The 24,911-nt window shown below is 39.3% G+C and overlaps 1 protein-coding gene across 11 annotated transcripts in view; it reads right to left on the reverse strand.

Moving 5' to 3' along the window:
* Positions 1–240: 240 nt before the first annotated feature.
* KAT6A (lysine acetyltransferase 6A) overlaps positions 241–24,911 on the reverse strand; it is a 121,264-nt gene continuing 96,593 nt past the window's right edge. For all 11 annotated transcript variants that reach the window (XM_054499722.2, XM_063668715.1, XM_063668716.1 and 8 more), the window contains 8 exons: positions 19,844–19,985; positions 18,376–18,537; positions 17,214–17,307; positions 14,443–14,674; positions 13,492–13,699; positions 11,531–12,139; positions 7,985–8,297; positions 241–5,603 (listed from right to left, as the gene is read on the reverse strand). In XM_054499722.2, coding sequence (XP_054355697.1) covers positions 2,941–5,603; positions 7,985–8,297; positions 11,531–12,139; positions 13,492–13,699; positions 14,443–14,674; positions 17,214–17,307; positions 18,376–18,537; positions 19,844–19,985 — 4,423 coding nt within the window. In that variant the 3' untranslated portion in view covers positions 241–2,940. The remainder of the gene's footprint in view (positions 5,604–7,984; positions 8,298–11,530; positions 12,140–13,491; positions 13,700–14,442; positions 14,675–17,213; positions 17,308–18,375; positions 18,538–19,843; positions 19,986–24,911) is intronic.

Genomic DNA, 24,911 nt, shown 5'->3' on the forward strand with positions numbered 1-24,911 from the left:
AAAGAAGGATTACTGTGCCATGTTCCTTGGAAATGGAAAACCCATCCATATTGTTGGCATTTAAACACAGACATAAATGAAAACTGGAATTTCAAAGCAAAGGCCATGGACCTGTACTTCTATAATAAAGAGGAAAATGAAAAGACTAATGTTTATAGGTCTCTGGGTGTAGAACAAGAATTGAAGAGTTCTGACATACTGGGAAGGGAGAAAAATTCCACATGCAAGACAGACATCCAAAATGGCTCAACATAATTTATTTTTTATGTTAAAATGTACAGAGTTCTTTTGAAAGTACTTGCTAGAAAGGGGAAAAAAAGATATTACATACAAGGAGAGGAAGGGAGGCCGGCTGGCCCAGGAGCGCGTGACATGGAGAGATACAAAGGCATCTAGGCATCCCTTCCCCTTAGCTTACAAGTCACCATGAACAAAGTACAAAGAGGTTACAAAACAGGAAAAGCAAATATAAACAGACAGGATAGACGTAGCTTCCTTTGTACATGCGGCTTTTAGAGGCATCTGGAGCTCTATTCACACACGCTAGAGATCTCTTTAAAGAGAATTTTTATCTTTCTTAAAATAGTTTTTAATATTCTACAACAAAGATAAAAAATTTTAAAGATGGAATGAAATGAAAAAGCTCTTATTTTAAAAGGCATCAAAGTCACTAACAGTGAGTTTTTAAATTTCTTTTTTAGAAGATTACCCAAGTTATCTTGCTAAAAATACATTTTTTTTAAACAGAAGTGAAAAAATGACAGGTACCAATATTACTGTGTTGGATAATTTCTTTTATAATATAGAAAAGAACTTTTTTTTCTACAATAGTTCTACAGTCACAAAGAGGCTTGTGGAAAAGGGAGCTGCCCGATTGAATTTTTTATAAAGAAACAAACAAAACCAAACACAACCGCAAACCAACAGAAACTGAATTCACGGCCCTCATTTCAACAGCTTCTCCTTCTGCCTTGACCCACCCTCCTCCCAATATACCTCCCTCCCGACCCACCCCGTCCCCACCCCAACCAGGAAGCAATGACACAGCTGAAGATGTAGGGCGATGGCAGCACAGTGCACTTTCTACATAGATGACTGGGAACTGGAATAGTATATACAGAGAAACTGGGTCCTACACAGCCTTGCACATGCTCAGAGCTGAGAGCGGGAAGATGTGGAATTCTGCCTGTTTCTACCTAGCACGCTTGAGAAAGTCAATTAAAGTGTATAAAAAAAACCAACAAACCTGTGCATTTGAAAAAAGTTAATGCCTAATTAGTACTTTAAAAATTTATCTATATAAAATGTACAAATAAAGGAGAGAATTTAATGCTTACAGATATTTCTCTAAGCAGTACTTCCCCCTTTTGGATATTTGACTGCACATACCAAGTGGTATAATAGTTTCCATCTTCTAATGATGGAATATATATATATATGTGTGTGTGTGTGTGTGTGTGTGTATATATATATATATATATATATATATATATATATATTTTTTTTTTTCCTAACCTATCCCTGGAGCAAGTAATAGGAAGAGAATGGGCAAACTGGTTGCACGAGAGAAAAGAGAATGGAGTTGGGAGCAACACATGAACTTGCGTTATAACATCCTGCTGTCCAGATCTGCCCTACTGTGCTGGTGGTCGGTCTGTCCCTCTTCTCATTAGCCACTCACAGGAGAGGTGCTTGTGCACTCTGATTCACAGGGGATGAACTCAGGATCTCAAAAGACAAACAAAAACTAGAGGTATGTATCATTTAAATAGCTATGAAACTCACACCATGATCTCCCTTCCGACACACATCTGCGCCATCTCTTCCAACATAAAATAAAGTTTCAATGGTTTGTCAGTTATTTTTCAAATCACTAAAATGTACAGTCATCCACCAACAATTTAAGAAAGAACCTAAGAGGCAAATCACTGGGGACTGCTATTTGAGTTTTATCAAAGGCTCAAGCATCAAGACCCTCAGCATTTCAAAGTACATACTAGAAACAAGAGGCTGGGTGGCGTGTGTGCGTTATGGCTGATTCACCAGGTGGTAAAAAAACAAGAGGTTAATCTCTTTTTGATTGTTAATTGACCATCTCTATTCCTCCAAAGGCTGGATTTGGATTGCAAACAGCTTTTCTCTGAGATTCTGCTGTTAATTGAGACTTACAGTATTCTTGTGTCTCTGAGTGCTGAGTGGGAATATCTTAAAAAAGAAGAAAAAAAATTATATTACACTTGATTCAAGAACAACAAAGATTTCAATGAAGTCTGTCTATAAAGAAACATTCTTGGGGAAGGGTTTCAAGAGGTGTGTGTGTGTGAGGAGTGGAGGGGATTTTAAAAGGAGAAGCATTTTCCTGCCTCACTTTATTAATAATAATAATAATAATATTAACAATAAGTTTAAGGAGCTTGGGTTGTTCTCCATGTCCCCGTCCGAGTCTCCCCTAAGTGCCTCCTGCTGGAATGAAGTAGGAAATGAAAGGTTGGGTTTGGAGGAAAAGGTCTGGTTAACCCTTGAGATGTATATAACATTTAAAAATGACAACATTGGGAGCTGCAAACAGTGAGGGGAAACATACATTTTAAAATAAAGATAATTCACTTTTACACAAATTCTGTCCATGTGGTATGTAAAGAAAGTAAGGCTCTTTTTAATTATGAAAAGACTTTGTGCATGTTTCCCCATCCCCAAATCCATTTTTAGATGAGTTCTACTGTAAAATGTTCAAGATTGTGAAGAAAACCAAAACCCAGAACAAAATGAACCCAACAAAAGAGATCAGGTTTTCTAAAAAATAAAATAAACCAAAGAAAAATTCCTCTAAATCTACAGCAATATTTTAACTGGAAAAAGGTCCATTTTTCTCTGGTTTGTCAGTATAAAAGGTTCCTTTATTTATATATATTTAAGTTTTTGATTGCAAGTTCATCTTGCTCATCTTCTCATGTAAGGTCCGTTGAGTGACTGCTTGGGCACGCCAGCAGCGTTCATGTAGCTGTGATGGGAGGGGCCTGTGTACATCATGTTCCCATGAGGGTTAGGCTGCATAGGCTGCTGGGTATAGGCCTGGCTCCCCATCATTCCCATCTGCATCTGCATAGGATACTGTGCTGTCTGGTTCATGTAGGCAGGGTTACTATGGTAACTGCTGTTCATCATGGGCTGTGTCATTCGATAGCTGTTCATGGCATTCAAGGTGTTCATATTCATGGAATTGACATTATAGGTGGGAGTAGGCATCAGATTAACCCCCATGTTCATGCCACGCTGAACAGCTAGTGCACGAGGGCCAGCCTGCATGGCAACTGCTGATGGGCTACGGCCATACAGCTGCTGCTGGTGAGCAGCCGCAGAGGGCAGTGGCGCAGACTTGGAGCGGATGGAAATGTGCCCCTTCACTGGCATTTGCCCTTGCAATCTCTGCGTGTGAGGAATGCCAATGTTGGTGGCAGACATGTTGCACTGAAGCAGAGGAGACGTGAGGTTCATGGTAGTGGATGCCAAGTTTGGGGGTGGCGTCATGGTGGCTTGTGCTTGAGGAGTCCCAGCTAAGGGATGAGATGGAGCCAGCTGAGCCAGTCCTGTATTGGACAGAGAAACACTGGTTGCATAGGAAGTCACAGCAGGAGAATGGCTATAAGGCATGGCATGAGGGTCCATAATGGTGTTGGTCAGCTGCTGCAGCTTGGCTAGGCTGAAGGTGGCTGATGGTTGAGAGTAGCTGCTGGCACCAAAATCCCCTGGAATCCTCTCATAGATACTTATGTTCCCAGTGCTTCCAGATTCTGGTATCTCCATGATCATAGGAGCTGGGGTGAAACTGTTATTCATACTACACTGTGACAGCGGGGGCTGCTGCTGGGGAGGGGGTGGGGGTGGAGGCTGCTGGGGCTGAGGCTGTGGCTGCTGCTGCGGCTGCTGCTGGGGTGGTGGAGGCTGTGGTGCTGGTTGTGGTTGTGGCGGCGGCGGCTGCGGCTGCTGTGGAGGCGGTGGTGGCGGCTGCTGCTGCTGGTTACTGGGAGGCCTCTCCACCACGCAGCTCTGAGGTGACTTGATGCTGCAGTTGGCAGCAGGCTGGACGCTGCTCTGCTGCATCATGCTGCAGCTGCTGCCCATGCTGGCCATCTGCTGAGTGACCACACAGCTGCTCTGGGTGAGGCTGCTAGAGGACGACAGTCCACCGTAGGAGCAGCTGCTCTGGGAAGAGCTGTTCCCACAGATGCTGCCGCCCATCGTGGAGTCGTAACTGCTCGGGTTCTCATAGTTTTCAGTGGTGCTCTCAATGCTGCCCAGGTCACTGAAGCCGCTGTCCACCACCTGCTGAGAGTGGTCTGATACGGAAGGCACATCCATCATGGGGCTGGTCTCCATGTTCTGCATAGAGGGTGCGGACAGGGATCCTTGTTCTGGGCTGATCTGGGTGTAGCCACTCTCAAGGGCAGGCACGTTGGGACTGCTGACCGAACGGACTGACTGGCTGGGGTGAGACTGAACAGAGGAGATAGGGCTATTATGTTCTGACGCATGACAGTCTTCAACCATGGACATCTGAGGGTCCTCGTCAGCCTGGGTGTAACTCTGCAGAGTCTGACACGCCGCGAGAGTTTCCTCACAGTCCTGGTAGGCACCCTCATGCTCATTGCTTTCTTCTTGAGTCAAAGACTGCACTGCCTGTACAGTTTCCAGATCCAGTTCACTATGAGGAATCTCTTCCTCCTCTTTTAATTCAATTAACTCTTCCTTAGTGTGGGAGTCTTCTTCGTGGTCGTCCTCAGACCCAGGCATCTGCTCTGACACCACGGACGTGTCATGGGAAGGCTGTTCCTCTTCGGAATCCAGTTCGGTTTCCTCTTTATCCTTTATCTTTTCCCTACTCTTCTGCATATTAGCATCTAAAAAAGACTCTTGAACACCAGGCTCCTCCTTGACATCTTCCCTTGTGGGCTGTTCCTCTAGCTCCTTTTTCTTTGTGGACTCCAGGTGGCCATCATCCTCATCATCAGCGTCATGGTCATCATTCTGGGCAGTCTCGGCAGCTGCATCTTCCTCATCCTCTGGCTCTGGCTCCTCTAATTCCTGCTGCTCCTCCTCTGACTGCCTCTGCTCCTCTGAGACACGGGGCTTCTCTTCTTCCTCCTCCACCTCGGGCTCCTTGGTTTCGGTCTCAGGACTATTGCTGCTGTCTGCTGGAGAGGCTGCTGGGACTTCACTGCTGACTGCATCCTCTTCCTCACCCTCTTCAGCCTCTTCTGCCTCTGCTTGCATCTCCTCCTCCTCCTTCCTCTGCTCAGGTAGGGGCATGTCTTCTTTTGCCTCAACAGTTTCTTCACTCTCCTGGATCTTGGGTTTACGTCCAGCTTTAGGAATGGAAACGATGGGTTCAATGATGCATGCTTGAGTAGAAACTGGCATGATTTCCCGACTCAACTTAAATCCTGGTTTTCGACCAGGTCTTTTCTTCCAGTGGATTGGTTTGCGGCTCTTGCCTTTGGGCCATCCCTTTTTCTTTTTCAAAGGTGTGGATGTATCTGGCTCAAGAGGAGAATTCTTCACATCACGTTTTCGCAAAAGAGATACTGGCTTTAGGATAGGAGTGTCTATACAGGAAGGAAAAAAAAATAAAGACAGGTTACAAGGTCTTACATTTTTCTAGTTCCTTCTTCTAAGACTAGCATATACAATAGAAATGACTTTATTAATCGTTACTTTTATAAACTCCTGATTGTCTTCATTTTAAAGTTAAGAACCTAGAGGATAAAACTAATTAGTGACATATTCTAAGTCACAAAGTGAATTGGCAGAACTATGAAAGAATCCTGGTCAACATTATGTTATCAGACACTAGTTAGAACCAATTCAAGACTATCATCATTAGCTGCATGGCTGTGGGAAGTTACTCTACATTTCGGTTTCATCATCTGTAAAATGGAGATGAACTTTATAAAGAGGCAAATAAGTAGTAAGCAGTACTTTTATCAAGTTGTCTCTACTAAGTTACAAATTAGCTTATTTCCTCTTTTTTTTTTCTGCTTGTGATTTATGTTATCTCTCTGATTTTCTTAGTTTCCACAAATCATCACTTCAGGTAGTATGATGAGCCAATTACTCTAGGCCATGACTGAGCCATCATATGTGAACAGTTGTTCAGTTAATGTTGTGTTTGTGTGGGAATAGCTGCAAAGCATTTATTTAGTCCTAGACAAAAACTGACATTTAGACTTAGACAGACAAGAAAAAATTAAAGCACCAATTACATTCATTAGAAATAAATTTTATATTATTAGCATTTTAAAAAAACTATGGTAAACTATACATAACATAAAACTTAAAATTTTAACCATTTCTAAGTGTAAGTTCAGTAGCATTAAGTACACTCACATTCCCTATTAATTTTTAAAGAATAAGAATACCAAGACAAAAACATGATGCGGTGGGGGCACGGCTAAAAAGACACAGTTAGTAGTAGTAACTTGAAAGTCAACAAAGGAAATGGCTGCATCAGCAAAATCTAAGTCAATGGGAACTTAATCAGGGGTACTATTTTAGTGTACAATGATCTAAGACAGAATATAAAGTGCCAAATTTACAAAATAAATTTTTAGTTTCCTAGTTATGTTATTTCAAAATATAGCAAGTTAAACTTTGTAGAATCATTCATGATAGAGCAAAGAACACATTCATCTTATCACTATATTAAAAATATTTGCTGGCCAGGCAGGGTGGCTCAAACCTGTAATCCCAGCACTTTGGGAGTCCGAGGCAGGCGGATCACTTGAGGTCAGGAGTTTGACACCAGCCTGGCCAACATGGTGAAACCCCGTCTCTACTAAAAATACAAAAACTAGCCGGGCATGGTGGTGTGCACCTATAATCCCAACTACTTGGGAGGCTGAGGCACGAAAATCGCTTGAACCCGGAGATAGAGGTTGCAGTGAGCTGAGACTGTGCCACTGCACTCCAGCCTGGGTGACAGAGGGAGACTCCATCTCAAAAAAAATAAAAAATAAAAAAGTATTTGTTATATAGAAAATATGAGAATGGAGAAAATGCAAGTTTATCTTCTAAACTTGAAACTGACTGAATTTTTAAAAGAATTAAAAAGCTCAACCAGTTAATGCATAAAAGCTAAAGGTTTATGTACCAAGATTGGACAAGTAGCTTTCTTCAAATTTGCCCAACAAAGTAAAAATGCTCATTCTGAGCCCATGCGAGATAAACACACTGCAGATGCAGGCCACATGATACACTGGCAAAACTTTAGGCTAGGGTGAAAAAGACTTGTTTCTGACCTGGCTCATATATATGAGACCTAGTTTCAGTATTTCTAGAGAAGAAATGACAACTAGGCTGCTTTACAAGTAAATAGTTGGATTTGTATCTATACTATAAAATTTATTTTGAGTTATTGTTACCATTTGTGAGAAATTTACTACTAGTTGGGTAAGACACATTAGAGATACAATTCAGGAAAGCCTCCTGAACAGATCTGACACAAGTTCCGATTTACATGAATCTGCTCTTTCTGGAGAATTGTCTTCTTAGCATTCACTCATTTAACACTACTTACTGAGCGCCTGGCTTGAGCACTCAGCATACAGCAATGAGCAAAACGGACTAAGTCTAGAGAATGCACATTCTAGTGAAGGATTATTACATCTTCCTGATGCTAAGTCCAACTCTCCCATTAACTAAAGATTCTGATAAAGGCTTAGAAAGGATTGGGCAAAAAAGAACAGTTGCCTAATAGTAAGATATTTTCTGCAGAGGCAAATTAATAGAGGTTCTGAGTTGAAGGGAAAACACATTTAAAAATCAAGATGGATATACTTGATACAATTTTTTAGAGATTGCCAAACGTTCCTTTTCTTGCTTAGTGGGTTGTGTTCATTTTTCAGCCTTTTTACTGAAGGGTCTATCACTGCTACTGCTGTATATCTGAAGACAATAAACCACAGTAAGTGAGTTCTGTAAAACATACCATCAGCATCATCTGACTCTTCATCTTCTTCTTCATCTTTACACTTCCTCTTAGAAGAGGACTGACACCTGAGTACATCCTGCGAAGACAAACGATGGAAGTATTCTCTAGGGAAAAGTTCATTTTCATCCTCTTCCTCCTCTTCTTCATCAATCTCAAACGTGGGTTCTAATCTTGGCATTGGCCTTTCGGAGTCAGAATCTTCAAAAGGTTCATCTAACACTTCAGTGGTCTCAGAAATAGTTTCCGTGACTACACTGCTATTGTGGTGTTTGCGCTTTCGGACTCTCCTCCTTCGGTGGAGAAATGGTTTCTGTTTAATAGAGAAAGCAAGTTATTTACAGTTATGAACACTATCTTTTCTACCAATAACACAAAAACAGTTTTAAAACCAAATAGAATTAGCACATATAAAATGAGGATGTTGTTTGCCAAAAAATATTTTGAATATTATTTCAAAATACTATAGAGTAAGATAATATACTTATTATAAATACAAAGGTGTTAGGCCAATTGAACACAACTTTGTAAAAGAATAGGCAGCCATCTCCAAATAGCAGACATTATAATTCTCTTAATAGTTCAGTTAAATTTAGCACCCTAGAGAGTTGCCTCTTTTAATACTGAAATGACCCAGAGGCTAATCCCTTAACTTTTCCAACTTAAGAGCAAAAGAGAAATAAAAACACTTTGTCTTATAGCACTACTGTGAAGGTTTGCAGAACTATCAGTAAAGTTGTATGCCATTTTCATGAACTACTCATAAAAAGCTGTGGAATGTAGAAATATGGGCTGAAATGTATTTACTCGGTGTTAGTGAAATATTTCAAAAGTAAAATAAATCTGTTACTGAAATTTGGGCACATTGAGCACAACTTTGCACTGGACTGACCAAATAGCTAAAATTATACAACTAATATCACAAAATAAGAGATGATGCCCCAGAGATTATCTAATCCAATCCCTTCATTCTATAGATGTCAGAGAGGCTATAGGACTTGCTTAAGTTCACACATCCAGTCAAAGCATTTATTCATTAACTTCAAAATTACTTTGCATGTGAGCTTACTGCCTGTTCTTTTTCTTTTTTTAACATGATTTGTTTTTTTCATAAATTGGCAATATAAGTGCTAGGATGACAAAGATCTATTCTTCATGATCATGCAATGAACAGCAGTTAGTCAATGTTCAACTTTTCTCTACTTCAAACTTAATAGTCCCAATCGAGAATGTAATTTTCAAATTAGTTTAAAAATGGCCCTGGTTCTTGGAGAAAAGGCTGATTCTAGGACTAGGGCATGAAATATACAAGATGAACTTGAAGCATCTTGTAGTGCCAGAAAGGAAATGCTTAAAAACAAACAAAAAGACCCCACAATGACACAACAGCATATACGTTAAATACAGGAGGCCAGGCGCAGTGGCTCACACCTGTAATCCCAGCACCTTGGAGGCCAAGGCAGGTGGACTGCCTGAGCTCAGGAGTTCAAGACCAGCTTGGGCAACATAGCAAAACCCTGTCTCTATCAAAAGTACAAAAAATTAGCCAGGTGTGATGGAACATGCCAGTAGTCCAAGTTATTCAAGAGGCTGAGGTGGGAGCATTGCTTGCATCCCAGGAGGTGGAGGTTGCAGTGAGCTGAGATCATGCTGCTGCACTCCAGCCCAGGTGACAGAGTAAGACCCCATCGGGGGGGGGAAGCAGCAGCAGCCCAAGAGAGAAACTGAAAGAAAGAGCTCCTAATGGTCAAAACTGGAACAATTTGAGCAACAAATTTTAAAAAGCAGTAGCATTGGATTATAAACTGAAGTATCACGTAAATATCTGGGCCAATAATGATATAAATAAATGCTTGGATAAATAAACAGATGAGGGAGAAAGGACAAATCTCCCAAGCAGAAATTCAAATAATTTATGCTGAGCCTCCACTCTGAGGGGGTAGAAATCTTAAGTGTGGCTATGCACAGTGACTTCCTTCCAGTAAAGGGAAAAGAGAAGTAGAAACCTGACAAACAATATCTTAAGCCAGGTCATCAAAGTTAACTTCAACAGGGAAAAATCATATTGATAATACCCTCATATTTGATATTTGTTTCTCTTTATTTTTACAGACGGGGTCTTGCTATGTCACGCAGATTGGACTACAGTGGCTATTTACAGGTACAATCATTGTGCACTACAGCCTCCAGCTCAAGTGATCCTCCCGCCTCAGCCTCCCAAGTAGCTAGGATTACAAGAGTGACCACTATGCCCAGCTTCCCTATACATACTGATAGATATATGCCGACAGGTACCCTTTAATTATGTGATGAGAATGGCACTTTACCTCTATGGTCTTCCTCTCAAGAATATATTACCCCATTCTAATATCACGAGGGATCATCTACAAAACACCTGACCAGTCATTCTCAAAACTGTGAAGGCCATCGGAAACTAAGGAAATTCTGAGAAACTACCACAGCCAAGAGGAACCTAAAGACACATGACTACTGAATGTAATGCGATATGCTGGGTAGGATCCTGGAACAGAAAATGGACGTTAGGGAAAACTATGGAAATCTGAATAAAGTATGAACTGTAGTTACCGATGTATCTACACTGGTTCAGTAACTGTGATAGATGTACCACACCAACGCAAGGGATTAATAATAGAGGAAACTGGCTGGGGTATGCGAGAACTCTCTGTACTTTCTTCGCATTAATTCTGTAAATTTAAAACTGCTCTAAAGATATTATTCTTAAAACAAAAAACAACAACAACAAAAAAGATCCTGTCTTGCTTTTTAAGACCCTGTAAGGAAAGGAACGATTGTGCTGCTTTGGCTGGAAGCTGGCTGAGTGGTTCCTTCAGAGAGCGGCCTCGCTTCAGTCTGGCTGCCTCCTGAAAATGCTTAAAATCCACTCAATAGCTTGGGATGTTTCTGGTAAACGGCTTAACAGAATTCATTATCACCATCGTACATTATTTAATAACTAATTGGCTATCATTATGATGGAATATAGTTTAGAAAATATTTTTAAAACAAGAGAGACCATGTTAAACCACTGGAGGGATGTGTGAGAAGTGGGGAGAGTAAAGAGAAAACAACAGCACCCAAGATGAGCTACTGTATTGAGTACCCCAAAATATAGGGCAGCACTATGTTCACTTTCCAATTAATTATGTAATATTTTGGCCTCCTTTTCTAATGTAAACACTTCTAATCTGTACATACTTTAAAAATATGTTTAAGGCCCCTAAAAGTCATGATTTGAACATCAAACCAGTAAGCTAAAAAAAAGTTTGTTTGCATCCCAGGAGGTGAAGCCCTTAAATAAGCTTATGATTTCTAAGTGAATTCCCATGAATCAAAGAAGTCAAACACACACACATCTCAAATATTCACTGGGAAGATCTTAAGCTACAATATACAGAGGCTTAAGGTTTATAAAGCAATGCACTAGGAACTTCTAACTTCTACTCTTTCAGAACTGTAAGCTAAAATGAAAAGCTGTAAGATAAACTGGAATTGGAGGAAGAAAAGACCTGGAAAGAAATGCATTACCTTTCGCTTCAGCGTGGGCTTTGTGAGAATTGGTGGCGAGCTTGACCGAGGGCTTTCCGGCTCCTCCTCCTCCTCCTCCTCGCTGCTCTCACTGAAGCCCCTGAGGACAGCCCTGTCACCCTCACTGTAGCGGCGGGGCAGCCTCTCATTTCCTTCTGTTAATCTGCACTTCAGAGCCTCAGGGCTTTTCTTGAGCTGTCCTCGCCAGGGCTCAACCCCCTCACTGAGTCTTCTCTTGGGAAGGTCAGGTTTCCCGTCCTGGCTTGGCTGCTCCTCAGAAGCCACCAGCTGTTCTTCACTTTCAGTGTATTGTTCCTGGGTGGCTTCTGATTTCTCCCCACATTCTCCATATTGTTCCTGAGGAGCTGAAGACGTCTCTTCCAAGAGCAGTTTAGAATCTTTATCACCAAAACGTTCCTGGGTTTTTCTGTTCTTCCTCCCCCAGCGGCCCCTCCGAGATGGCTGGCTATTCGCAGGAAGACTATCACGAGGAAGGACTTGTTTGCTCAAACGTGTAGAACTGACTGGAGCCATAACTTCTGGTTTCTTTTCATTTTCTACTGAATAAGAATCTTGTTCTTTGTTCTCATGAGACACAGACCTTCCCACCTGATTTTAGAAAATAAAACAATGCTGGTTAATTTTTCAGTCTTGTTTGCTTACATTTACCTATTCTGACCTTTTAAGTACTGACAGAAGAAAAGGAAACCAAGCTTTAAAAAGAAAATGATCAATTATTTAACATGGATATTTCCTGTTTCAGCACTGCTTTAAATTCTGTATGTGCATTATTTATTTAATCTCCCCAACAATCGTATGAAGTATTACCACTACAACTCCACTTTACAAATGAGGCGTGTGGGGTAGAAAAAAATTTAAGTAATCCGCCCCAGGTCACGCAAGAGCAAGAGAAGATGCTGGGATAGAAAGCCTGGCAGTCTGACTCCAGAGCCTGTATTCTGAATCTTTCTGCAGTAGCACTCTCAATAAGCAAAGGGAATACTATTGTTCTTTTACATGTTAAATGAGATTGTTTAATAAAATTTCTCAGAAATAAAAATTTGTAAACGGTGGAGGAGACAGGATCTTGAGACATGGGCAAGAGGAAGGAGGCATTTGAGAAATATGAAAGAAAGTTTATGTCGTTTTTAAATTTACTTTTATTCTGAATCATTTCATTTTGAAAATTAAACTGCACTAAAGAGGGGCATGGGATTTTTTACGTTTATTAAAGAAGGATACCGGTGTTGAAAGGATGAAGCACTGCTTAAAAAAAAAGAGCTATAAAAGTATGCATCACATGAAGAAAAATACTGACAATGACACATGCACTAACTACAGTTCACCAGCAACCCTTTAACGGCTAAAGAGATCTGTGTGTCCACAGGATGTTTTGGTGCCCCATTAGAAAACATACACAAGTTTACAATAGTTACTTAATATTCTATTTAAGGAAAATGTATCTCCATTTCATTTTGTTGTTGGTTTTTTTTTTGTAGAGATGGGGTCTCACTATATTTCCCTGGTTGTCCTGAACTCTCTAGTCTCAAGCAATCCTCCTGCCTGGGCCTCCTAAAGAGCTGAGATTACAGGCATGAACCACCACACCCAACCTCCATCTCATTTTTAAAAACTGTCAGATTTGGATTCAATTCAGATTTCTCAACTACTATCCAGCTTAAAACTGAGCTACTTCTTGGCACCCTGGTAAGAAATATTTTTCTCACAAGTAACACATTATAAGAAATTTGATGGTCTCCTCCTAATTGTCCAAGGCTTAAAAATACTTAAGTAAACCAGGCCCAGTCTTCCTGAAATCTCTACCATTGAAATAAAACTCTTGACATTCTAATGTGAATTTACTTTTCTGTGAAAGATGATCATAATACATTATCATAAATACTCATGAAATCAAAAATATATCTTCTGTCATCAAAAACAGAGACTATTCATGCCCTTACACTGATCTCTAATTCTCTTTCCTGGCACTGTGGCTCTTCGTTTTCTCCTTCCTCAGCCTCCTCTTCTTCCTCCTCAGAGACCACAGAGTTGGACACTATGACTGGAGTCCAGCGCAAACATTCTGGATCTACATCTACAGGTCGCAAATTCAGCTGAAGCTTTGCCATGTGATCCTGGATAAGTTTTTCCCGGCGGATAATCACAAATCTGGAACCAGAGAAAAGTTTATAGCAATCAACAATGTACCAGGTGTACATAAAAATGAATGTGGAGATAAGACCCCTGGTGAAGCATGTAAGAAGATGATAGGTGCTGCAAAGATAGCCTGCCTGGGAAGATGGAACGCAGAAATGTGCCACCACATGAGACGGCCAGGAGTGTGAAGCAGGACAAACGCTTCGCTCTCTACCATGGCCGCAGGCTGTTTTTTCACTGCCTGCTGTCTCACACATCCCGCTCCAGAAGTTCTGCTGCTCTTCTGCACTCTCTTTCCTATTCTCCATTTATTTGGCTCAAATGCCTCCTTTCTTTGTGACCTTTTTCTGACCACTTTAGTGACGGGTGAACTGTCTGTTCTTCCTTTCAATCTATATTCACTCTGTGCCATTTATATGAAAATTTAACATGGGCATTTTATTTAATGACTCTGTTTCTAGAGTGGTTACTTCTTGTATTGTGAAAGAGCTCCCAATACTAGAAGATGAAAGATTCAGTAGCTTAGGTCCAAAAATTAGGAGGAGTATCAGAAAAACAGTTCAGTTTAAAAAGCATATATATAGACTATATAGTCAATCAAATAAAATATCCTAGAAAGGAAAATGATTATCTCATTATCACCAAGTATATCATTTATATTAGTTAATGCCCTTTCATCAATAATCTGACTGGCTGATCCAAAAAACTTCAACCTAATTATCTTTCAAAGGTATACAAAAAGATGTGATACTCACTGGTCACTACGGAAGTCCAGCATTCGTAGGTGGTGGAGTGTGGAAGTGATGTCTTGAGGGCAGATTCCAGTCAACTTGCTTAACTTCTTAATGCTGATCTGCTTGTCATTTTGGTGATAAAGGCACTCCAATATTACACTTTTCCAATATGCCATGTAGGAAAGACGACCCAGATCGGATAACGGTTTCTCTGGAGACCCTGCTTGGCCTTCACGCTTTGATAACAAATAACCTAAAGAATTACAAATAACTCAAATCAGAACTAGGTCAGCGACTGAAAAACTGGATTCACCAAAATAACAATCCCCTCTTCTACAACAAACTCCAAAGGTAAATTCCTTCCAAAAAAAAAGAGAGCAACAAATTGCAAAACTACTTCAAATCTGCAGAAAGAATACATAATTTATATATATAGAAGACTATTATTATGTCTACAGTTAATATCAATCACCTTGTTAAAATATTCAAAGTGTTAAAAATCAGGACTCTCTTTAACAGTTTCGTTCAACGTCCTGGGGAAAACAAGCCTTGCAGGCTTTATTTGGACCACTAGGTGGCAACTGCTGTATCTGAACTGAGAAGTACAAAAGAATGCCTTCATTTTCACATAATCCTATTAAAATTGTAGTTCTGTCAGTGAATTAGATGACAATCTTTCACTTCAACCGAAACTCCTCACAATTACCTATCATTCTAACTCTAGGCAAGCAGGACGGCCAATATAAGTGTGGAACTGTGGACTGTCCTCTACAGTGCACAACTCTCAAGAACTGAAAAACAAAGGCCTAACTTCTAAGGAAAAGCATCCAAAATGGAGATGGCAGAGAAAGGTATTTTTACTGTCATTAAAAGAAAACGTAAAAGCAGTCTAAGAATGTTAATTTGGAAACATATATTACATTAGGAAAAGTAAATACAAACAATACTGTTATTGCACGGACTGTTTGTATACCACACACACACACACCCCCAATCACCAAAAGTAAAATATTTTCCCTAACTTTGCAGTTTAATGGCATATATAACATGTCTAATCATGGTCCTATTTCAAAACAATATATTAACATTAAAGGAAGTAATCTGAGTTCCATCCCCTACTGCTGCTCATCTAAAAAGACCAGAAAATGTGTAAAACAACCAGTAGTACAAGCTTCCAATAAAATATGGACAGAAGGACAGTCTAAAGCTAAGAAGAGGCATAATTAATATCTCAAGACTGGAATCAAAATCCTTTGTTTGAACCATTAGTTCTGCATATATTCATTTAAATATCATTGTATAGCAATATCTGAGGTAAAATATTCCCTCAAATTACACAGATCCCACAATGATCTCTTTAGAACTGTGAGCTATCACTTTTGAACTCAGATTAAACAATTTTCTCTATCATTCACTTCTTCAGATATTTAAAGATGTGTTGCAGATGTTTAACCACTGGGTAGAGCCTAACTAAAAAAATGCACACATTTTCTCAGATAACTGGATAACAAAAATACGGCAGGTACAGTACTTTCTTTTTTTTTTTTTGAGATGGAGTTTCGCTCGTCACCCAGGCTAGAGTGCAGTGGCGTGATCTTGGCTCACTGCAATCTCCGCCTCCCGGGTTCAAGCAATTCTTCTGCCTCAGCCTCCCGAGTAGCTGGAATTACAGGCGCCCACCACCACACCCAGCTAATTTTTTGTATTTTTAGTAGAGACGAGGTTTCACCATGTTGGGCAGGCTGGTCTCAAACTCCTGACCTCATGATCTGCCCACCTTGGCCTCCCAAAGTGTTAGGATTACAGGCATGAGCCGCCACACCTGGCCCACAGTATTTCCTTATTAGCTATAACTAAGTAGTTATACAACGTTTTTAGTATTATTAGTATCACTGCATAAAACTAAGTTCCATTGTAAATGAACAGTAGGAAATTAAAGGTATGTGATATACATCACACAAAATTTTATTCAATATTAGCTGTTAAAAATATTTCGTGTCCAAGGCCACGCACAGTGGCTCACGCCTGTAATCCCAGTACTTTGGGAGGCCGAGGCGGGTGGATCACGAGGTCAGGAGATCGAGACCATCCTGGCTAACACGGTGAAACCCGTCTCTACTAAAAATACAAAAAGATTAGCCGAGTGTGGTGGCTGGTGCCTGTAGTCCCAGCTACTCGGGAGGCTGAGGCAGAAGAATGGCCTGAACCTGGGAGGCAGAGCTTGCAGGGAGCCGAGATCGCGCCACTGCACTCCAGCCTGGGCGACAGAGCAAGACTCTGTCTCTCAAAAAAAAAAAAAATTCGTGTCCAACCAAAATAAAAGGAACGTGTGGCTTTAGGTTTTATTTATTTTCATTTTTATTTTGAGACAGAGTCTTGCTCTGTGGCCCAGGCTGGAGCCTGCAATGCAGGGGCAGCATTGCTCACTGCAGCTTCAACCTCCTGGGCGCTCAAGTGATCCTCTCACCTCTGCTTCCTGAGTAGGTGGAACCCTAGGCGCATGCCATCATGCCCACCTAACTTTTTAAATTTTTTGTAGAGACAGGGTCTTGCCATGTTGCCTAAGCTGGTCTTGAACTACTGGGCTCAAGCAATCCTCCCACCCCAGTTTCCCAAAGTGCTGGGATTAGAGGCATGAGCCACAGTGTCCAGCAGTGGCTTTAGGTTTTAAAGAATCATATAGCAATATGACAAAAGATACTAGCAGCCAACAAAGCACCTACAAATCTTTAAATATATATATACGGAAGGTCCACTGGAAGAGACCAAAGAGAAATTAATATAATCCTTACTGAAATCGATGAGAAACCTGCCATAGCCCTTACGCTGGTATTGAGGAAGAATCATTATACAGGAAACATTGTACTTCTGTTGGCAGTGCTTTTCCTGGTGGAGAAAATACAAGTCAAGTTTGAAAACAGGCTGGTAAAAGTGAATAATAATGTGAATTAAGAAACAAAGACTAATGGCCAAAACCCACAGCCCTGGTCCTTTGGGAATAGCAACGTACATCAACAAAAAACTACCCAACTGGGAGAAGATAGGATAATGTCAAGTCACTGCCATCACCCACAAAGCAACCATCCCAGGAGAGTAAAAATATAAAACAAAACAATGTCATCCAACACCATCTGCAACTCAAACACAGCACGCCAATGCCTAAGGATCAGCACCGGAATCTGAGTCCCAAACAATCCGTAAAGCTACAAATAATGAATCAGTGTGCCACTCTAGAAGTGAGAAGACTCATTAATTATGTCAGACTTTTCTTTCTCTCCTGCTCTGGTGCTCCTCAGAGCAGTCCTATTAGTTGTATCTAACTTTACAAAAAATAGTCACTTTTATAATTTTATAAATGAGTCAATATATTTTAAGTCATATCTAACTAATGAAGTAGCCTAAAGAATTCTTATAAATGCTTATAAAAAGCTAGCACTTCCCCTTAACTGTTTTATACACTTGGATTTTACCATGGGCTTGCTTAAATAAAAGTATATCTTTTATGTTCTCTGACTAGAAAATAAACTTTCTCCCTCTAAGGGAATGGAAGATTAAAAAAGGAGAAAATATCCTTTAATCAAAATGCCTTCTTACTCTTATTTCTATGCCTAAAGTTCAAATTAGGAAGAGAAGATTGAAGCTGAGACAGAACTCAGAGAGCTAATGACTGTTTATTTCACAAGTTCCATGTTATTACCATGGGAAGAGAAGCCATTTAAAACGTTCCCCGTGAGTATTGCCAGCAGTCCATAATCCTAGGAGAATACAGGTTGTTGAATGTTACTAAGCACCTTCTAGCACCTGGTAAGTTTCCAAATGTTCCTTCCATTCTTTCCAAACAGCTAGATGACACCTAGGAGGTGCTGCATCTTGTCGTGTCCCCGAGTGAGAACCAGCAAAGATTGTTTCAGATTTCTATATAAATTCAAACAAACTTTAAGCTGACATACTTACCTTAGAAAAGTAGCCAACAAGGTGGCAGCCCTTGACATCATTCTGTGTTAGTACATAAAAAAGAAATGGCTCCACATCGTAATAGAGGGTTTTGTGGTCAAGAAACAACTTTGCCAAGAGACACAGGTTTTGACAATAAATGGTACTCACATTCCCATCAACCTAGAGAAATAAACAGAACAAAACAGTCAATAGAGGGTCTCTTTAGTTCTAGAATAATATGTACCAGTTAAAGCATCTCTAGATATCCACAGTCCAGACTAGGAGAAGGTGTCCACGATCAGAACACTTTGGAACCTAGAAGCCATCCTTTGAAATGGCGGTATTATGGTATCTGCTGTTTTAAGACAACCAAATATATAAAATACCATACCATCAACAAAGCAGGAACAGCCAGATAAGGAGGTGATAATCTGGTTTTAAAAGAGCAATTTTTGCTTTAATAAAAAGATGAATTGTAGCAATCCTTTGGATAGCAAGTTTCGTTTTCAAAGTACTTAACACAACAAAAGATCTAAATACAACCCTTCTAAAATACATTTATTAGGTAAAATAAGATGTAACTATGTAGTCTAATCTATGCCAGCTGCCTGAAGCAATGCAATCTGACTACCATGATCGGGCTTGAACCCAGATAAAACTACTTAAGGGGGTACTAACTATTGCCAAGCAGAAGCACCAAGCAGGTTCCTCAAGTAATCATGTGGTAAATGCGGCTCCAGGTTGGCCAGGCCCAGGAGCCCTCTGCTCTTTTGCTCCTGGCAGCCTTGTCTGTGTTCATGGAGTTGCCAGAGCTTTCTATCAAAACACCAATGGATGCCCACATTAGCTCCCAAGACACTGTCTGCAATACTAACAGAACTCCTCAACAACCCAGGTAGTTTAATATTCTTTTCAAACAGTATATACCACACCTACCCCAGCTTCTCCCAAGGTAAAGAACTCCTCTACTGATCACTTAAGAGTCTTAGGGAGGACCAAGAAAGTGAGAGACTGAGGGGATCCTGACAATCTGAAATTTTACTGTTAGAGTAAGTAACAGGGCACATAAGCAAGTACTCAATTAATACTTGGCACAAAACCCACAGAACTGAGGATCAAGAGCACTACTAACAGCAACAGAGAATCACAGAGCAGAGGTCACACATCATCACCATCATCATCATCATGTTAAGATTTACTATTAAACAGATCTCTATGAGATATTCCTTTTAATTAAGTGATAGAAATCCTTTCATTTAAATGCCATATTTCATAGATTCTAAGATGTACTTTTATCACATCTTAATATATGCAAAATCAACTGGCATTTTATATTCAAATGAAGTTTTAAAAATTATAATTAGTACTTTTTCCATTTTAGTGATACATAAAATAGTAAGACAATAGTAAGTTGCACAACAGATGCAATATAGGTGGCCCTACTTTTGAAATGGATGAGAGGACAATTACTAAGTATCTACCTTACCTCAAAGACAGAAATATTATTCTTTCTGTAAATCTCATTGGCAGGAGGATGGAACCAACCACATTTCTTCATGTGCTGCTGCAGAATAGTTCTACTTTTCATATATTTTAGACAAAATTCACAAAGATACAATTTGGGCAGCCTGTAAACAATAATTAAACAAAAAAGACAGGTCTTTGTATTTTAGAGAACTTCAAACTTCCACAATTAACATCTTTTTGCCTCTCATTACTACCCAGGTAACAGGTTAAAAAAAAAAACGGCATATGCAAAAATACTGGATAGTAAAATGACAAAATATATAATTCAAATAAATTACTTTATCTTGTCTCATATTTAAGTACTGAAATGAAAAAATTAATTTAGTTGCTATCAATTTGGATAGTTATGCTTAAAATACTACCCTAGAATTAAAGAAAATAATATTTGCTAAGTAGATTAACACACACAAAAATGTTTGATTTGTGTGAAGAGCACAACTGCTTTTCAAGTTCCCACTTTGAAAGCAGCTTTTGAAATATAATTTATCGGAAAACATCTAAAATTCTACTAAAGCTTTTCCCAAGCTTTATGGAACATGAATCCTGCAGATACTAAGGATTTCGTGCTCAAATAAGGGCAAGAGGGCACATGCTTTTTCCCATCTTTCCTGGGGGATTCACAATGTGCATTAATTCTTCCCATATAACCTCACATCTTATTTTTTAAACTGTCATTCAATTCAGCACACTGAAAGTTTCCAAGGAACTTTTGTAGTATACTATTACTAAACATCTATGGTATACAATATTGTTTTTCAAAACCTCTAATGTTAGCCACACCAATACAACTTGTATTATTAGTATAACCCTTCCAAAATCAAGCACTGAGTGAAACAAATAATGACTAGCATTATAAATTAGGGTCAGCAGGAGCTAAGAGCATGGAAAGCAGTGTGTTGTTGGCTACTTTGTTTCCACTGCATTCTGCCTCAAGCCCCACTATTCAGGAGGAACCACTAGATTAAGAGGTTTTTCCTTCTTCACCACCAGAGCTACAAATCACAGAATGAAATGGCTTGTTATAAACTTCATCAACTAATATGAGCACTAAATGTATTAACTAAGCCTTGCAGGTGACCTACAACTGCCAGACCACCTTCCTGAATACCTGGATTCTGAGTAATTTCTTCTTCAAAGGAAGAGGAAGAATGAGTCTCCTTATGCAGACCTAACAGGTGGCACCTCCCTCCCTAACTGTTTTACTTACCTCTTACCTGTGCTAAATTCTCAGTGAGCAATCTTAACTTGTCACAGCATGAAGATACAGAAGTAACACTACCTGAGTACAGTTTCATTTTGAGGGCTCAATATTACAGCTAAATACTTCCTATAATACGAATCCGAGAAACCTAAAAAATTTTGTGCTTTTTAAAGTATTTTTGTAAAAATGATAAGAGTAAAAAACAGTGACAGACCATGAAGCTTTCCAAATTATGGTAAAGATAAACGCCAACTTTAAGGGCATCCAATCCAACTGTTAGGTCTCAGCACAGAGACATGAAAATAAAGTACCATTTATGTTAGCTAGATTTAGTCGTATTTCATAATGTGTATATTTCAAAACATCATGTTGTACATGATAAATATATACAATTTTATCTGTCAATTAAAAAACAGAAAATATTCAATAAATGCTAATTACTTTTCTGGAAACGGAAGAGAGGGGAGAGAGGAAGGAAGGAAGGGAGGGAGGAAAATAAAGTACAATTTATTTCCTAAGGTCTGTGAGAGAAGGCCAAAAATGTTTAAAGCTCTTACAGTAACCAAATTGCTCAAGAAAACATCAGGAGAAATAAAATCTCTGAGAAAATTACTATCAAGTCTTCTCCAGTAAATGAAGAGTTCATGCCACTTCCTTACAATGGCAAGATGTATGGCATTTTATTGATGATTTAAAAAAAAAACAAAACTTTAGTGAACCTTATTATGTGAAAAATAGTAAACTGAAAACAAGCATTATGATCTACTTTATTCCAATCTAGTTCTCGCTGAAAACATTTTAAAAGCTCCTTACTTTATTAGAACCAAGCCCACTGGGATGACACTGCTAATCTAAAGGTAATCATCTGGGAAAAAAACTACTGGAAAACCAAAATATTTCTAGTAATATTATAAACAACTGCTGTTCCCTCACGGAAAAAAGATCTATCATATAGAAAGAACATGAGACTACAGGAAATGAAATGTAGTTGTAAAGATTATGAATACTCCTAGCCCTAGAGAATCTTGTTGGGGGCTGCTTTTAGTGATCTTCTTCCTGGCAGGACCTAGGTCTCAGCTATCAAATAGGTAGCTGTACAGTGGCTTTGATCAACTGTACATGAAGTGTCACTTCCACACTGGAAGTTGATTCTAAAGTCTGCCGCAATGCTGATAACCCAGCCCACGGAATCAGGGCTGTGCTGCAGCTGGGCATGCTTCTCTAACTTCTAGAATGATGCAATTATTATTCTCAGGAATTTCTACAGTACCTTCTGGCTTCTGAACATGGCCCAACATAGTAGCAATTTGTGCAGTCAACTTGTAGCAAATTTTTAATGTAACAACAAAAATTATACCAAATATTACTTAAATCAAAGATTATGGTACAAGTCAAGTGAGATCAACCTAGATACACATGCTACATGGAGCAGCGTAGGCCCAGTGATTAATGGTTACGGCTATGTAGTAAGAGAGAAGTGAGCTTCAAGTTCTGCCACTGATACGCTGTACTGTCTGGGACCAGGTCTGCAAAATGAATACAGTAATATTCATCTCACAGAATTAACCAGAGATGCTTAGTCCGGTACCAAGCTCAATGGATGGTAATTACAGCTGCTATTACTTAACGATTATTATTTGTATTCTTCTTTCATCAATTTTACTCAATAATTTAATAGCCAAAGGCATTAGGGATTCTATTTGGTTTCTTCTTCAATAACCGGGATGATGAGAATAATCAAACTGGTTCTAGTGACAATCTCATAATCTCAGCATCAAATAAAGTCCAGAGGAGAATCAAAAGGCAGAGGAATCTTCCTAGGCTACTTTACCACCTAGGAATCTACCTCTTTAGGATCTCAAAGCTAAGCTCGAAGCAGCACAGGAGCAGAGGGCATCCAATGATCACAATTTATTTTGCCTTAAGCCCATCTACGTCATGCTCTTAATGGCAGAGTAAGTTTCGCGATGAACCTACTGATGAACCAAATGAAACAGTATTATTGCTTCAGTTTTTGTTTTGATTTTTAAAGACAGGGATACAAGATTACTTAATAGACAATGCATACACAAATATTTGGATATGAAAGTACATTCCGTAAAGTATAATCCCACTTCCCAAAAGAGGTTTTTCTTGTGATCTTTGCATTTTTGTGTGCTCCTATTGCCCTGTTTTTGTACGTTACAGTGTTTAAAACCTTTAATAAGAAAATAATTTATAAGCAGTTTAGCACAAAATAATAAATAGGCATTAACAAAATTAAGAATAGAGGTTTATTATTTGGAAAATGTAAGATCTCCAAACATTTTAGTCACCTCAAGTTTCAAGCTCATTTAAGTAAATATAATTTTTTAAAAAATGTAACCAAGAGAACTACAAATATAAAGATAGAAAAAAAGTCATAATTACTCAAGAACCTATTAAAAATTACAGGATATTTTCTAATTGAAAACTCAAAGAACCCTACCCAATGGATGAAAAAATATACAGAAAATGTCTAAAACTGCTTCAGGAAGTTGATGAACTTTACAAGTTCCTATCCTGTTTCTGCTTTCTACTGGTTCCTATTATACTTTTTTTGGTTATTTTTTGATGGCATTATTTATTCTTTCACTGATAACTAGTCTCCTCACACCTGTTTCTAATGAAAATCTCATCAGAACAAAAGCTACATTTTCAATAAATCCTTTAAATATCTATCTTAAAAGACAACAGTTTATGATTCCATTCTCATCATTCTCTTGAACAAAAGTAAATGCTAGCCCTCTATTTCCATTCCTGAATCTATTTCCTCTCCCCACCTTGAGTAGACAAGGGCCTGTGGTTTCCATCTATCTGTACTACAGTCTCCGGAACAGTTGACAGACATGTGGAAAAGCTTTCTTTTCTAAGTTGAGTGCTCTTGTGATTTGGGCAGCTTGCAAAGAGCTCACTTAAAAAATGATCATAACAACTTATTTTAAACCTGATGAAAAAATTAATTCCTTGGCATATTTCTTTTCTTTTCTTTTGAGACAGAGTTTCGCTCCTGTTGCCCAGGCTAGAGTGCAATGGCGCAATCTCAGTTCACTGCAACCTCCGCCTGCCAGGTTCAAGCGATTCTCCTGCCTCAGCCTCCTGAGTAGCTGGGATTACAGGCACCCACCACCATGCCCAGCTAATTTTTATATTTTTAGTAGAGACAGGATTTCGCCATGTTGGCCAGGCTGGTCTTGAACTCCTGACCTCAGGCGATCTAACTACCTCGGCCTCCCAAAGTGCTGGGATTACAGGCGTGTCCTTGGCGTATTTCTTCTCGGTCATAAAACATCTTGGCTATTCAGAACTCCTGAGGAATGAGCTACCTTGAACACTGAGTTCTGTAGGTAGTTGAGGAAGTTCCTGCCTTCCTTTAACATATATACATATACAATACATACATGTATAATATATATACATGTATAATATGGAAATGCAAATACAATGTAACCTTATCTTAAAGTCACATTAATTGTTGTCAGCTCACGATACAGTGTGCTTCCTTAAAGATACACCACAGTGTTTGGGGCTAACTGATCCCACAGTAAATGGCCCTCAATTGTTGTGTTTCATGAGCTTGTGTGTTAGTTTCCTGGGGTTTTGCTTTTTCTTCTGTTTTTGTTAGTTGTCACTTTGAGGTCAGTGTCTGAAATGGCATTCTTACTCCTATTTTTTCTACTTCGACTATAGACTAGAGAAGCAAGTTATTATATGGAAAGAAAAAGTAAAAAGATAAATAAGTTTTACTGGATGGCCCTTTTAACAACTATACTGGCCTATTCCTAGTTTCTTGGCAACAACCCATGTT

Source organism: Pongo pygmaeus, chromosome 7 (genome assembly GCF_028885625.2).
Source record: "Pongo pygmaeus isolate AG05252 chromosome 7, NHGRI_mPonPyg2-v2.0_pri, whole genome shotgun sequence".
NCBI lineage: Eukaryota > Metazoa > Chordata > Mammalia > Primates > Hominidae > Pongo > Pongo pygmaeus.